The sequence below is a fragment of the Tripterygium wilfordii genome, chromosome 14, assembly GCF_013401445.1.
Source record: "Tripterygium wilfordii isolate XIE 37 chromosome 14, ASM1340144v1, whole genome shotgun sequence".
Classification (NCBI taxonomy): domain Eukaryota; kingdom Viridiplantae; phylum Streptophyta; class Magnoliopsida; order Celastrales; family Celastraceae; genus Tripterygium; species Tripterygium wilfordii.
Window position 1 is genome coordinate 2,712,780 of NC_052245.1, and position 15,301 is coordinate 2,728,080.

Here is a 15,301-nt window from a genome sequence, read left to right on the forward strand (position 1 = left end):
TTAGATTTTAGGGTTTAAGATTTAGAATTTCTTTTTTGAAAATATATTATATTATAATATTATGAACGTCAAATTAAAATACTCAATAATATATTTTAAAACATGATTTAACACAATTTTAGGGGAGAATCATCGACGGTGGTAGGTTGGTAGCAAGTCGGCTAATAGGCAAAAATACATATTTGTTATTTTCCATTGCACATGTTTATTATTGTTTTTTTCGTAAACTTTTCTCTCTCACAGTCTCTTAAAAACTCAAGAGACCGATAGCGCAAGATGAATTGAGGTCGGTCTTCTTTTAGTACTGCACATTGTCTTAATTCGATGTTTCAAGATTTTGAAAAGCTTGAGGACATAAGTAATGTTATCAAATACGATGTTGGGATTATAAAGTACATTTACAATCATTGTTTTGTATTGAATTTAATGAGGCAATAGACTAATGGTAGGAAAATTATTCATTTAGCTCCAACTCGGTTTGCTACAAATTTTACTTCAAATTTTATCATTGATTAACCCCTACCATTCTTTGAATGGTAAACCGGACTAAAAAAGATCACCACACTAGTACAATTATAAATTTCATCACCATAAATTGATAATATGATTCTCAAAAAGAAAATCACTTGTATTAATATAGCATTCCTTCAGTTTGATTTTTTTTTGGTGGCATGGTAACTTTTTTTTTTTAATACAATGGAAGGTGATAAGAGAGACTCGAACTCGAGACCTTTATAAAATACACACACATGAGTGCCATGATTCTCAACATTGCTAAATTAATGATGATAAAAGTGTTCCTCAAATTAAATAGTTTCAGAAATTGACACCAAACGGTAAATATATTGATCGATGGATTCATAATTCCACATATGATATAGTGCTTGCCTACAATAATTGAACCAACATCAAATACTTTATCACACAATTATTCAAGTCCCAAGTGGAGCACATATATTTTCTTTCTTCCACTGATTATTATTTTGGGAGTTTTGTGATTTTGACGAGATAGTTGTCTGTAGGCCTTGGATTTGGAAAGGACACAACACGGCACTTTGGATTAATTCGCTCCAGCCTGCACATCAAATTACATGGAGTGGTGAGATTTAAAATTAAAAGCTATATACAACATATAGCAAAATAAATATCGTTGAAAAGAAAATGTTAAAAATCCCAGTAGTTGACATCCCATTATCTCAGCTGCTGAATTAGATGTCAAAAATCTAAGTAAATTCGTGGACTCTACATATTCCACATGATGTACATAAAATCCTGCGTGTACAATTCAGCAGTTGGGATAGTAGTTGCCTGGGATCTCATCGCTGTTGTTGAAATGTTAGGAGAAGTGGATATTTACTTGTAGTGAGGCAGAAAGCAGTGAAGAAAAACGATGAGTTTGGTCTTGGCTAGTTCATTTCCTGGGCAAATCCTACTCCCAAGTCCAAATGGTGTGTAAGTTCCGGCTTTCAGATTTTTATTCTGCAACAAACAGAAGTTATTATACATAGAGAAAAACCAAACATGTATGTATATATGTATATTATTATACTTACGTGGTCGTCCCATCTTGAAGGATCGAATGATTTTGGGTTGGGAAAATTTTCTGGATCCATTTGAACGACTTTGTACATGACCAAAATTTTCCATCCTTTGGGTATGGTGTATCCTATCATATGCATATATAGAAACACAAATTTTGACCGAAAACCATGAGGAAATTCATTAGCGTAGGAAATGAAAAGGGGTGTAGACAGAGCTAACCGTTCATCTCAACATCGGCTTTTGAATAACGAAAAGCTCCAACTCCAAGAGTAGACAAGCGTAGTACTTCTTGAATTACCTTATGTGCAAAGTTATTGTATTAGGGTCAAGATTGGTTGAGAAAAGTTCCACGTCACTAAAATAAAAATCTAACGGACAAGTCATAAGCCGTGGGTCGGTACTGAAAGAATTACATACCTTGGCGGTGTAAACCATTTCTTTGATCTCCGACATGGTTAAACCTTGTTGTGTCGGTGGTCGTTTCGCTATGATATACTCTTGTTCTTCCTGGGAAGATATGAAGAAATCATTATTGATTGTAATGAAAACTCAATGAGCAACGTTAATGGAGAAATCGATCTTACCTTAACCTTTTGTAAGATTTCTGGATTATCGTGAAGATGTATCATTAGCCACATCGTGATGACTGCCGTAGATTCATGGCCACCAAAGACCAATACAGAAAGTAAATCAATCATAGTCTCATTGTCCATTTTTTCACCGTCTTCACTTTCAAGTTCTAGCAGTAAATCCAACATGCATTTCTTTTCCTCATGAGACTCCATATTTTTAATTTTCACCTTCCTGTCTTCAATGGTAGCATCGACAATCTCCACCATCTTATGTCGGGCCTGATAAGTGATAATTAACATATAAAAAAAATCAAAACTATTTTATTTCCAAAAATCTCTCTCAAATAAATTACGAAAGACCAACGATCCAATGTTTTTTGACACGATGGACGCACGTGATAGAAATGGAAAAATGAGATGCTAGCCGTTGGTATCCCATCAGCTGTGTTGGACGCACATAATTCAAGTAAATTCGTGAGTTCCATGTATCCCACATGATGCACATAAAATTCTATGGGTACAACTCAATAGTTGCGATAATTGAGATATTATTATTATTGATATGAAATTATACGTGAACGTCCATCATAATATTTGGGATAGTTGAGACAAAAAACAATGGAATCCGTAAGACTGGTGAATAAATTAATTTTACCTTGAGAGCCTTATAGTATGGAAATCCAGGGATGTTAATCTTTCGAGCCAAGCAAGCGGTAGTGATGTAACCAAACAACTTTGTCAATGGTTCAAGAACCGAATAACCTTGTGGTCCAAAGAAGATATTGGTTGCAACCTTGAATCCCGCAAGCTTCAATTCACTGAAGAGCTCTACAGGCTTGTTCATGCTTGCCATTTCGTCCAGTGAAGCCATGAACACCTGCTCAATAAGCTCAATATAACCAGACAGCGCCTTTACTCCGTTGATCGGAGCAGTTGTTAGCCGGCGTAAACGTTTATGTTCGTCTCCATCTAGATTAGAAATTGACCTCTTTCCCAAAAGCTCCTTCATATTTGGATAAGAGAGTCCGAAATTTTTGTCATCCGTTAAGATCGCCTTTGATAAGTCAGCCTGAGAGACGATGATTATTGGACTTCCAAACAGGTGACTCTTGTATATACCTGTTTTTCCATACCTGCACTCAGGAATTGGGATTATTGGGAGCACAACAAAGTGTTGCAGATCTTTTTGGGATTTGTTATGTTATGATTCAAAGCAATACATCAATCTTTTTGGGAGCCCATAAAGTGTTTTTTTATGTTATAACTGTAAACACAAAAACACATCGATAATATTTCAAAGCAATATATAAAAAAAATAAAATAAAAATAAGAGTGGGTTTTGTTGGGTCATCACAGAGTTGGATTTAGTGAGCTTTTTTATTATCTTAGTAAACTAGATCAAAGTGAGGGTACATTATTATCGCACTTACTGTAAGTAAAAAGGGTACCTTTTAATCAAGTCGTCATGGAAAGGTGCAGGATTAGCAGATTTGAAGGCTTTCAAGAAGGGAATCATGTTTCCAAGGACAGGCCATCCCATGTCTCCTGGAGGCAGATTCTTCTTATTTGAACAGAAATACCATTCATTTGCTCTCTTGAGGAACCAGATCACATAGTAAGCAGCAACAGCGGTTACAAGGACCAATTCTAAGATATCTGCCATCTCCTCACACTCTCTTTCTTGTGTCTGATGAAAGAAGAAGCACATTCATTTATAGGATTGTGAAGTTCTTATTGCACTACCCACATCATTTTGCCGGCACTCCAAAAACTTTCTCATCAGTGCCAGCTGGATCCCCACTACATGAATTTCGTCTCATTTTTTATGATGACAATTATGGAGCTTGGCTGCTGGAGGGATTAGTAGAACAACTTTTTTTTATTGGAGCATAGGTAATGCATGAAGATTTGTATTTTATTGATCTGGTTGTATTGAATGATATGTTTTGTTGATGTTATTAGGTCAATAAAATATATTGGTATAATGATGTACATTTATTGGCTTTACTTTTTATGTAATAGAAGTGAGACCCAGTATTGATTTTGATATAAAATATGTGTGTATATGCGTTGTGGGGCCCAACCATGAGCAATCATGTAGGCATTGAATTTGTCATGCACACATCCATGAGACCGTGAGAAGAGGCTAGCACAATTACACCATTGGAGCATGAATACTTGTATACTGATGCAATAAAATTCACCTTTTTGTCATCCATGGGCAAACAAAAAACCCCCATTGTGAGTGCTCTTACAATTACTAGCTACAATCCTCAAAATCATGTTTTTTTAAAAAAGGACATATTAGAGTATTTAGGGTTTACCTTAAAAAGTTAGGATTTAGGGTTTAGATTTTAATTTTTTTAGGGTTTTAAATTTGGGAAACCACTTGGGTAATATAGCTTAGTTGATGAATATCTCTGAGGTTAAACCGTATGAACTCTGAAGGTCATGAATTCAATTCTCACTACGAACAATATCTTTGTAGCTACGCACTGAGCTTTGCCCCAACTTACCTTGTTGTCAGGTGCAAATTTTTATGCGCGAGGGCTTGATGACCTAATTTTAAACCTATATTGTATGTTCAAAAAGCGAGCTTACACGATGTCGTTTTCAGTTATAAAAAAAATAGGATTAATTTTTTTTTTCAAGATCAACTAAAATCTATCATTATGAACATTAAAACATTCTATAACACATTTTAAAACATAATTTAACATATTTTTAAATTGAATTATAACTAAGAATTGGAACCTCCATCGGATAATTTATGGGACTTGTAACATACCCAGGATGGTGTCCAAGACTTTTGTCGTGTTTGAGAGAGACCAATTCCCTAGAAATATAGGGTGTGTTTGGAAAAACACTGTACGAGATTCGTTGCCGCATGCAGAAAAAAAAAAAAAAACAAAGAAAAGCAAGCCACCCCATTTTGACTAACCATTTCCATATGTCACTCAGTCCACCGATTATATAAGTAGGCGATCAGTCGATAAGGATTATGATTAAATATAATATTTGTATACCCCACCAGTTGTCTTTATATCGATTCTCTACTTTATATTGTCGGAAATATTTTTTTCTTTTTCTTTTTTTCCTTTGGGGTGCGGTGTGTTGCTCTGTATGTATGTTGCATAATGTGTGAGTATTTCTAGACATTTACCAAAAATGGAAAAACAGTGGAGCACCATTTTCTTGACAAAAACCAAAACCAGCCCTCTGAAAACACACGTGCCATGAGCTGATGGGTTCGTGTGCCAAAACAAATATTTATAAATAAATAATGTAGATATGATTCCATACATATAACACAGTTTTAAGGATTAATTTCACATTAATAACAAAATTAAACTCAAAAAATTATTTTCTCTAAAAAGATAAGTATATCCTTAAAACCCCAGATTGTTAATATATTTTTTTTTCTTGAAAAATATGATACTTGCATTTTCATACTAAATTTTAATTATACGATAAAGTTAATTATATTGAAGATACGTTTTTTATTTAATTTTTTTAGTTATTCAGTTATCACTTAATCAAAACAGAAGGCTGCAAACGAGCCGATTACAGTATTAGCATGCATGTTCAAGCTTTTTGTTAGAATGACAAAATCCCATATTGTTTGGAGAGCATATTGAAGTATTGTGATTTATAAGTCAAACCCATCACCTCAATACTCGAGGACCGTTTTAATAAGAACAAAACCATAGGGACTTAGGCCTAAAATGAACATTTTTTTCTGATAAGCCCCAAAGCAAATATTTACTCAGGTATTTTCGGCCAAACCTCTCTCTAACCTCCATCTTCAACTCCTTACTTTTTTCTTCAAATTATAACGTTTGCAAATATTTTTGATGAGATCGAACTCGATTGGAGTTATATATTATTTGAGCAAGCCAACGCTTAATAAGTTATGTTTACGAATTTTCTTCCAAGCAATTCACAATCTTGTTAGCGAGCAGTTCTTGAGTTTATTCACGAGTCATTAACGAGCATGTTATCAAGTGATCAGAAAATCATTATGACGATTTTGTCTACACGATCTTCATCAACACAGGTATATGCTACAGGCCCCCTAATTTATAACCCCTATTTTATTCTCAATCATATGTGCTATGCGTGATAGTCATTGATTAACGGACACATGTATGACCCACTTAACATTCAACGCTCTACACGAAATTCCAAGTAAAATATGATTCCTTAAATGTTTGTTACCTTCTTAGTTGTCATTACATAATATTGTTGGACCTATGGTCCTATATGTCTAATTTTGATGATATTAAATCAATTATAAATGATAATGAAACATTAAAGCAATATTTGATTTATATGAATTGAATTTAAATGACTATATATTTTTGAGATAGTGCTGGAAATTAAGTTTTGAAAACAAACATACATGAACTAAGTTAGAGCATCAATTTTCCAATTATCATATCTTAACCAACTTAGGTCCAAATGACTTGAAACTTGAACCACATGCACAAGAAGGTTTAATATATGTTCTAGGACTATATTCATGAGAAATTAAGTGCATCACATATATATTTGGTCATATGCTTAAATTCCGCCAAAACTAGGTTTTACCTAATTTTGTGCATATGTGTTCTTTGTGAACGTGGTGAACCAAATGAACTCCGATTTAAATGAAATTTCGTGTGCATCTTAGTTTCATCACTATGAACATATTTGATTTAGTAAAGTTCAAGAGAAAAGGTCATTTACACTGAGTTTGCAAAATGACTTTGAATTTACGCTTAGAATTTATCGGTTTCACTATTAGTGATCTAATTGCTTGGTTGAGTGACCAAACGATTTCCGATTGTTATGAAATTTTACATGGACATTCTAATACATATAAAATGATTTATCATCCAGTAATATGAATTTTCTGGGTTGTTTTTCTAATGTAATTAACCTATGCGCTCTATATGAAGCTCTTTGAGCTTACATGCAATTGGGGAGTTCTATCTCCTATTTCCTTGTAGGTTAATCATCATTGTGGTCTCATATGGCTCAGAATTTAGTATGTTCAAGAGTGGTCGAAGTCCTGTTTCTAAGAATGAGCTTGGAGCTCTAGGAAACAATGAAAAATCCTATATTTGCTAACTTTCCACTAAGGCATTTAATCAAGTTGAATGAATCAAACATTGAGGCTATTGGTTGTGGTCTTCATGGAGATACAACTCTTTTCAAACATGTGGGACAAACCTTGTCCTCTCTATCATTAGTGATATATTCTTGTTTGACATTTTCACTCAAGACATGTGCTACCAAGAAAGTTAGGTTGGTGCAATCAAACAAGATCCTTGACATTTTCACTCAAGACATGTGCTACCAAGAAAGTTAGGATTGGTGCAATCAAACAAGATCCTTGACATTTTCACTCAAGACATGTGCTACCAAGAAAGTTAGGTTGGTGCAATCAAACAAGATCCTTGACTAAGGGATCACTTTTGAAGTCTTTGATTCAAAATGAAGGGACAAGATGGCATAGTACAATTTACATCCATGGTTGAGAATTAAAGAGAGTTTGAATGGTCAAGATTTGAAGACGTACATTGATCAAAGGGTTGTGCTTGTGACAACACTTATGGAAGAAAGGTACAACTTGACTTCTCTCAAGCTTCCAACGTCTATATGCTCTATGGTGGAGATTTGTTTGCTCAAATCATCAATGACCAAGATTAGGAGCTGCAATGGATGGTAGAGATCAACTCTTGAAGTTTGATCCAATGGCTGCAAGCATAGGAGAGAATTGCCTTTAAAAGAGGATCTTCCCTTTCATACAACTTGGAGAAGCAAATTAAAAATTATCCTTGAGAGAAACCTCTTGCTATCAAGTACATCAATCATCAAGCTTTCTTGCTATTTGCTACAACAATCTTCTCCAATACAAGCATCTACAATTAAGGACTTCTCACTACTCTTGCTTTTGCAAAAGGGAAGTTCCTATATCCTTTAGGCTTTGTTTACTTACAATTTAAACCTCTCTTGTTCTTAAATTCCTATCTTTGAGAGTGTTGCTGTAATCTTGAGAGTTCCACACCAAATACCTTTGAGGTAACCTGTGAGAACCTTGGCTGAAAATCCCATTGAGAAATTCCCTTTGTTAGGGGAAATTGTAAACATTGAAGTTTGAGGGAGTTCTTAGAAACCCTTGGTGTAAGGAGTTTTGTGGGTCTCTTAAAACCATACCTTAGTGGAGTTGGGAAAATCCTAGGTTGGTGAATCTAGGTAGTAGACGTAGGAGAAGGGTCTCCGAACTACTATAAATCGCTGTGTTGATTTCTTTGTTTACTTGTTTATATTTACTACTTGTTTCAAACTGCAGGATTTTCAAAACCCTAATCTGTCCGAGATTAGCAGACTTACTTAAACTTTGAATTTTAATCTGAAATTTTGATATAGTGTTTATTAAGGTGTTGTGACATTGCATATAAAATTTTGTTGCATTTCGACATCATTTGATAGGTGAAACCTGAGTTGAAAAATCTGTGTGCAGTGTGTTGTTTGAAAATCTGTTTTGTGCAAATCTTGATTATTTGATATTTGGTCATTCACTATATTGTATCACATCTTGCATTGGATTGAATATTGATTAGGATAATCATTAGAGTCCAAATTTGTGTGCTATGTGTTAATTGTCATTAATTTGTTTAAATTTTAAAAAGGGATTCCAATTGGAATTTGGGGACACAATTCACCCCCCTCTTGTGTTAAACTTGATCCGTCAAATATATGTGTTATCTGATTTTGGTCTGTTAATTCAAATCTTTCTTTTGACATTTTTGTTATTTAGGTAATACCATCAATAAACTTGTGAACCCCCAACCTCTTCAAGCATGAATGCTGAGCATTACCTAATTCCCTTCATACAAACCCTACTTCCTTCAAAGTTCTGGACTTATATAATATGCATGATAAGAAGCAGTGTAGAGACACAAAGCTTGAGCTTGGAAATAACAGTCTCTCACTCTATATTTTACTTCCATCACCAACTTAATTCACACAATCACAATGCCTTATTATCCAACTCTTCCGCTCTCTTTCTGCTCCTTCTTTTCCTTGCTTTTGTTTCTCAACTCGGCTTCTTTGAAGACTACAAATGGACAGGTGAAGTATGGAAAGAAAGAAAGAAAAATTTCACTACTTTTTTCACTTTCAAATTTGATGTTTCTTGACATGACAGGGAATGGTTTATTCACTAGCTGTTAATGTTGCAGAAAACTTGGTGCATCGCGAACCCTTCGACCACGAATCATGAGCTGATTGCGAACCTGGACTACGCTTGTGGTCATGTGAATTGTAGCCAGATACAACAGGGGAGTCTTTGCTTCTACCCTGACTCACACATGCACCATGCCTCCTTTGCTATGAATTTGTACTACCAAGCCATGGGAAGACACAAGTCACATTGCAACTTCACAAACTCTGGACTGGTTTCCTCCACCGACCCGAGTATGTCCTCGAAAACATTCTACGACATACATCTGCATCGACCATTATTCGTCTTGATTGATTCTGTGTAACATTTTGTAGGCACTAGTAGCTGCACTTATGAGAGTGGTATGTATGTCTACTTATCTCTTTCTGTCTATCAAATCCTTTTGAATGAATCTCAGATGTAATTCTAGTCTCTTTTAATCAATCTGAGGCTTGGACTGCCCCACAGGAGGAGCTCTAGCCGATAACGAAACGAGGGTAAATTTCAAAATATCCATGGCAGTAGAAACTAAGAAATGAAAAGGGTCTGTAATAACTGTATGTAGTAATATTGTGTGTAGGGGACTTGGTGTGTGCCAAAACCTACAACAAGCGATGCAATGCTGCAGGAAATCATCAATTTCGCTTGCAACCATGTGGATTGTAGTCCTATACATGATGTTTCAGGTCCATGCTTCAACCCGACAACTCGAATTAATCACGCCTCTTTCGCTATGAATCTTTACTACCAGGGAACTGGGAGAAGGGAATCAAGTTGTGATTTCAGTCAGACTGGTCTCATCGTCACAGATGATCCGAGTAAGCGAATTTATAGTAGCATTTAGATTCAGATTCAGAGATGACTTACTGGGTTTTCTATTAAGGAATCAATTTTGTTTATGTTTTGTTCTTTTGCAGGCTATGGTGATTGCAAGTATGAGTACCATGAGTAGGGGGAGATTATGGCAGCTTGAGTTGAAATGTGTTTGAAGAGGAAGATTGAAGTTTAGGAAACAATAAATAAAAAGTGTTACTTTAGGGACTAATTTGTTTTCTTTGCTTGAACTTCTTTTTAAATTTATGGGAATAACTACTTTTCCTTCTGATTTATCTGTTATTTGCTATTCAAAATGAGTCTTGTTTAATTTGTAATCTTCACTAGAGAATTGGTAGTGCAAAACCATGACTACCTTTTGAGTCTAGCGCAGAATTCAGGATTCATTCTGTTTGTAATCGACAATTGTTGGACCTTAAAATAGTTTATGAAACAAACAAATATAGATATTACAAAAAACATTCTTCCAATGGGATACTGACATATGTCACCACACATTGAAGAATAGGAGATCGGGCTAGAAAACATTTTCGTCAAATCACCAATTCAAATGTCATCTCGGCCGATACTTCTCAATATGACCTGACAACCCACTACTACTTAAATGGGATTAGAGCATTAGTAATCGACTGTTTGTTGGGATAATATTGAGTAAGAGCATCCACAGGGGTGGCTCTTGAGCCACCAATCCAAATCTCTCAATATTTGTAATCGATAATTGTTGGACCTTAAAATAGTTTATAAAACAAATAAATAAATATATATTGATAATACAAAAAAATATTCTTCCAATGAGACACTTGACACGTGTCACCACACATTGAAGAAGAAGAGATCGGACTAGAAAGCATCTTCGTTAAATTGTCAATTCAAATGTCACCTCAACCAATACTCCTTGATATGACCCGACAACCTACGACTACTTAAAAGAGATTAGAGCATTAGTAATCGACTATTCGTGGGATAAGATTGAGTAAAGTATGTAAACAGTAATCAAGGTTAAAATCTTTAAACGTCGACGGGGTACTTGGAGTATTTCTAAAGTTTAGGGTCGTGTTAACGATTTTGATTGTTGAGGAGGGTTTGAATAACTGTACGCATAATTAGGCTTTTGTTTTTTTTCTTGGCAGACACCGAACCGTGAAGTCCGTCTATACTAGCGGACCGTACTTTGCAGCGTCGCCATCCTCCATCTTCAAACCAAATTTTAGTACTGTATGACAGAGAATGGGAGTGAGCAGATTGAGGGAGTTTATCGCCAATAACAAAGTATTATTCGATAAAGCATTCTTTGTGGTCCAATTTCTCTGCTTCCTGCATCTCAAAAATAACACTCACATCAGCACTGTCGTTCTCGTAAGTACTTCAGACCCTCAACAATCCCCATGAAAAATTTCTTTCCTTTTATTTGTTTTTGGTGGAATTTGAAAACTGGGTGCTTTGCAGACCTCCGGCCCCAGCATGCTTCCGACCCTGAACATCACCGCTGACCTTCTCCTGGCAGAGCGGCTCTCACATCGGTTCGGCAAGGTGGAACCTGGAGACATTGTTCTTGTACGGTCACCTGTGGCTCCCCGGAAGGTTGTGACAAAACGTGTGATTGGTATGGAGGGTCACAGTATGACCTATGTTGTAGACCCTAATAGCAGCGATAGATGTGAGACAATTGTGGTACGTTTGATAATTGGCCTAATGGGTTTTAGAGATTTTAGTTGAATCATGGGTTTGTGCTTGATTGATTGGTCTTGAAGAATCTTTTATAAAAATTCATTCTGGTACATGGGTTTTAGAGAGTTTGTATTTGTTTCTGAGGTTCCAATGTTCGAACGGCTTACAGTCAATACGATTTCAACATCTGCTATGCTCTTTTTTGAGGGGGTTTGTGCTTTCCTTTTCATGAGCTTAATAGGTTTATACGCGGTGTAGTAATGCTAGTTTCACCTATCTTCTAGGTTCCGAAGGGGCATCTCTGGGTACAGGGAGATAACATCTATGCTTCCACTGATTCCAGGCGTTTTGGTCCCGTTCCTTATGGCCTTCTTGAAGGCAAAGTCTTTTGGAGGGTGAGCCCAACTTTCCTCAAGCTTATTTTCCATGGAATTTTCGTGTTTGTGATATCCTTCCAAATAGGGCACGTTACTTGTAATCATCCATTACTTATAAGATTATTTCTACGCATTTAGCTGACTTCGTCAAGAATATGTCAGTTGAATAATTTGTGTTACATGGTCCTAGTTGTAAAGTATTTGATATGTAATTTGATCGAGATAAATTATTGCTTTGGTGATTTGTGAAAAAACAAACTTGCCTTTGTTTCGGCCAACTGTATCATTTTTATTGCTTAAACCCTGTAAGGAATCTGCTAGGTTTATCCTTTTTTTATCATTGTTGGCCTGTGAGGCTATGGAGTATATGCTAGTGAAAAAAAATATACTGAAACACAGAAGAGAGAATAAATTAACTGTCTTGTAAGTTGCAAACTTGCAATATATTTGTCCTCTCTCTACAATGTTATTATTTATTTTTTTTGGGTTTAGATGTTGCATGTATTTTCTTCTCTTTATCTTTATTTGTCCCTTTTGTTTCCAAGTTGGATTATTGGAATGCATACGAAGCTCAGTTACTTATCTCTTACTGGATTTCACCGCTTCTGTACATATGTTGTCTTTTTTTTTTGTAACCGAGAATTCCCAAGCCCAACATGCCGGCCAGCTCCAAAGTATATATGTTGTCCCTTACAAGTTTCTTTATTATTATTATTATTATTCTTATTACTGTCATTGAAAATTGGTATTTGTTATATTTAACCGTCACTTTGATTGTGTATTGCTTTACTTGACATTTTTTGTGTACATCTTTATTTGGATTATTTTCTAAAATTGTTTTCTGATGATCTCTTGAATCACTCACATCCTGATTCCAGATATGGCCACCTAAAGACTTTGGACCTTTGGAGAAAGAGCTAGATAAGTGATTTAATCTTGAATGGTAAACTTTTCTAAGCCATGCTGCCACAGATATATGTTAAGCAATCAGTATTATTTAAGATCTATATGATTTTGAAATCTTGTTTTGGCTTTTATGCGCTGTTTCCTGCGAGAGATTGCCACTGCAATCCCACTTTGTTATCGTGACATTCGCTAAGAAAGAAGAGACAATGAAGTTATGGTGAAGAGAGCAAATCACCCAATTGATTAGGTAAATTATATCATTAGAATGAACTTTTTGGTATATCCTTGAAGTTATTGATGGACAGACTCCATCCAATTCTTTGAGAGCAAGAGACTGTAATTCATATAGGCCATTTCATTCCCTGATAAGAGACTAATTGGCAACGGTTGAAAACAGCCATAACTAAGTGCTGTAATCAGTGGTGTTTGGTTTTGAAATTTTAATCATAAATAGGATTGTCGTAAGGCTCTTTAGTAACTCAGGAGGCCTTTGCTCTCACGACAAGTGCTCATGGTCATTGCTGCTTCTTAGAATGATTGGGATGTCAGTTTATGAGGCTCCCTCTTTCGGTTTTAAGGTAGGCGGAAGGAAAAGTTTCGAGCTATCGCTGTCCCGTGTACTCTATGCAACAATTTCTTCTTTTGCCAAATGCTAATGTGAGTATAAAGGCACTCTTTGTTGCATCAAATCATTTAAAATATACTCCCTTTATGCATACCCATTTTAGAGCTAAAGTCTAAGAACATGGCCTTGTGGCTCAGAAAATAGCAGGTCTTCAAGTTCACGTGGAGTTTTTCTTTGTGAAGAACATGTAAAACTTGACACTAGTTGCTTACAAGTAATGTGCGTTTGTTTTTCTTTTTCTTTTCCTTTTGACAAGCTAAAAGTAATGTTCTAACTCTTCTTTTGTGAAGAAGTATTTTGCAGATAAATTGCACCTCTTTACTGTCTAAACGTAATGGCGTAACTCATTTGAGAGAGTTGACAAACAACTTGATTTGAGAATGGACAGGGGGCGACATATATTGCCGATAGCAATATTCTTGCATCTTGGATGATCTTTGAGAAGACTGAGCAGGTGCACCAGTCATGGGAGTACTGCAGACTTTCGCAGTTGAGGGAGCAGTGAACTCGGACAACCCGCGATTGAGATGTTGGGTTGACGATCGATAGACCAGTCTTATAAACTCAGTTTTCATTCAATTTATACAAGTTGCAGGTTTTCATGACTGCATCCTTTGGGGGATCTGTTGATTTTGGCATTATTTGCATACTTTTTAAGTGATAAAACCATGCTTATTTGGACACACTGACAAATCTGACTCTACTTTTGAGGCCTCCTGTTACTGTGTCAAGCATGCAGATTGCTAAGTAGGAACTTCAGAGCAGATCGTGGCGAGAAAAAGATGCGAACTTTTGGCAGATATTGTCCCGCGGGCGCCCGTCACCCGTCATTGCAGAGAAATTGAGGAGATTCCACGAATCCTTTTTAGGCCCGAGTTTTATTTCCAGGACGGGCTTGGGTTTGAGCCTAAGCTTCAGGCTCGGCCCCGACTGATAAGCCCGACTTTTAAGTTTGGGCCCAAAATCCTGGGCTGGGCTGACCTCGGGCCAATACACGGTTCCTCATCCTTACTCAAAAGCCCGGTCAGGGCCCGACTTTGATCAGGTTCTCTATAAGAGTTGGGTCTCATATATGTGATTTAGCTATATATAGTATATTAATTACGAGGCGAGCGAACTCGTGACGCCATCCGGTGCTGAAATTGGCATCGTGATTTTTTTCACCAGCGGGGAATCCTTTCTCTTACGGCCATCCCTCGGTCAAATCAATTGCCAACCGGTTTCCGAACCGAAACACTCCGGTGAACACCACCACTCACCCTCTTGTGTAAGCTCGTCAACGCGGTAAGATTAAAGAACAATTCAACGAGCTCGTTAGCCAAATTGACTGAAATGCCATACTTCATATGAGAAAGAAAAATAAAAACTACTTGGAGAAAAGAAATAAATTCCACACGATTTTTGATAGCTGGGCCCTGTGTAATGCCCACCATCCATATTTGGAAGATTGCATAATACCATGAAAGGTATGCAAGCTTCTAGAAAACATATCTTCTAAATATGGTAGATTTATTGTAACTTAGAATTGGTGAATGTTTCCTAAACTGTTTCATCACCTACCCCTTTC

The 15,301-nt window shown here is 36.2% G+C and overlaps 3 protein-coding genes across 10 annotated transcripts; 2 read left to right on the plus strand and 1 right to left on the minus strand.

Annotated features, from left to right (window-relative positions):
• Positions 1-823: 823 nt before the first annotated feature.
• Positions 824-3,814, minus strand: LOC120014376 (beta-amyrin 11-oxidase-like). The gene is made up of 8 exons (XM_038866318.1): positions 3,563-3,814; positions 2,770-3,247; positions 2,127-2,393; positions 1,960-2,049; positions 1,762-1,840; positions 1,554-1,666; positions 1,358-1,479; positions 824-1,075 (listed from the first exon to the last, which is right to left on the minus strand). Exons 1-8 carry the CDS (start codon positions 3,775-3,777, stop codon positions 979-981), a joined length of 1,461 nt encoding a protein of 486 aa, XP_038722246.1. The 5' UTR covers positions 3,778-3,814; the 3' UTR covers positions 824-978.
• A 6,011-nt stretch (positions 3,815-9,825) lies between these two features.
• On the plus strand, positions 9,826-10,355 carry LOC120014400 (glucan endo-1,3-beta-glucosidase-like). Its single transcript, XM_038866344.1, has 2 exons — positions 9,826-10,142; positions 10,242-10,355. Exons 1-2 carry the CDS (start codon positions 9,944-9,946, stop codon positions 10,274-10,276), a joined length of 234 nt encoding a protein of 77 aa, XP_038722272.1. The 5' UTR covers positions 9,826-9,943; the 3' UTR covers positions 10,277-10,355.
• A 774-nt stretch (positions 10,356-11,129) lies between these two features.
• LOC120014576 (mitochondrial inner membrane protease subunit 1-like) lies at positions 11,130-14,419 on the plus strand. Of its 8 annotated transcripts, none has more exons than XM_038866561.1 (5): positions 11,130-11,156; positions 11,289-11,514; positions 11,605-11,829; positions 12,111-12,221; positions 13,082-14,419. In XM_038866561.1, the coding sequence occupies exons 2-5, from the start codon at positions 11,386-11,388 to the stop codon at positions 13,130-13,132; spliced, it is 516 nt and encodes a 171-aa protein (XP_038722489.1). In that variant the 5' UTR covers positions 11,130-11,156; positions 11,289-11,385; the 3' UTR covers positions 13,133-14,419. The 8 variants fall into 8 exon arrangements, 5 of the variants coding, with proteins under 5 accessions (XP_038722489.1, XP_038722492.1, XP_038722493.1 ...); XM_038866564.1 differs by lacking the exon at positions 11,130-11,156 and having other exon boundaries at positions 11,197-11,514; positions 13,082-13,146; positions 14,025-14,419; XM_038866565.1 differs by lacking the exon at positions 11,130-11,156 and having other exon boundaries at positions 11,197-11,514; positions 13,082-13,146; positions 14,028-14,419.
• The last annotated feature ends 882 nt before the right edge of the window (positions 14,420-15,301 follow it).

What these genes read in the sequence shown, in the direction of transcription:
- LOC120014576 (XM_038866561.1), top strand. Translation starts at nt 11,386, where the DNA reads ATGGGAGTGAGCAGATTGAGGGAGTTTATCGCCAATAACAAAGTATTA. An exon ending in ACATCAGCACTGTCGTTCTC is followed by an intron (nt 11,515 to 11,604) that starts GTAAGTACTTCA and finishes GGTGCTTTGCAG; the next exon opens with ACCTCCGGCCCCAGCATGCT. An exon ending in ATAGATGTGAGACAATTGTG is followed by an intron (nt 11,830 to 12,110) that starts GTACGTTTGATA and finishes CCTATCTTCTAG; the next exon opens with GTTCCGAAGGGGCATCTCTG.
- LOC120014400 (XM_038866344.1), top strand. Translation starts at nt 9,944, where the DNA reads ATGCTGCAGGAAATCATCAATTTCGCTTGCAACCATGTGGATTGTAGT. An exon ending in CATCGTCACAGATGATCCGA is followed by an intron (nt 10,143 to 10,241) that starts GTAAGCGAATTT and finishes GTTCTTTTGCAG; the next exon opens with GCTATGGTGATTGCAAGTAT.
- LOC120014376 (XM_038866318.1), bottom strand. Translation starts at nt 3,777, where the DNA reads ATGGCAGATATCTTAGAATTGGTCCTTGTAACCGCTGTTGCTGCTTAC. An exon ending in CATACTATAAGGCTCTCAAG is followed by an intron (nt 2,394 to 2,769) that starts GTAAAATTAATT and finishes ATCACTTATCAG; the next exon opens with GCCCGACATAAGATGGTGGA. An exon ending in TGCTTTCTGCCTCACTACAA is followed by an intron (nt 1,076 to 1,357) that starts GTAAATATCCAC and finishes TTTGATGTGCAG; the next exon opens with GCTGGAGCGAATTAATCCAA.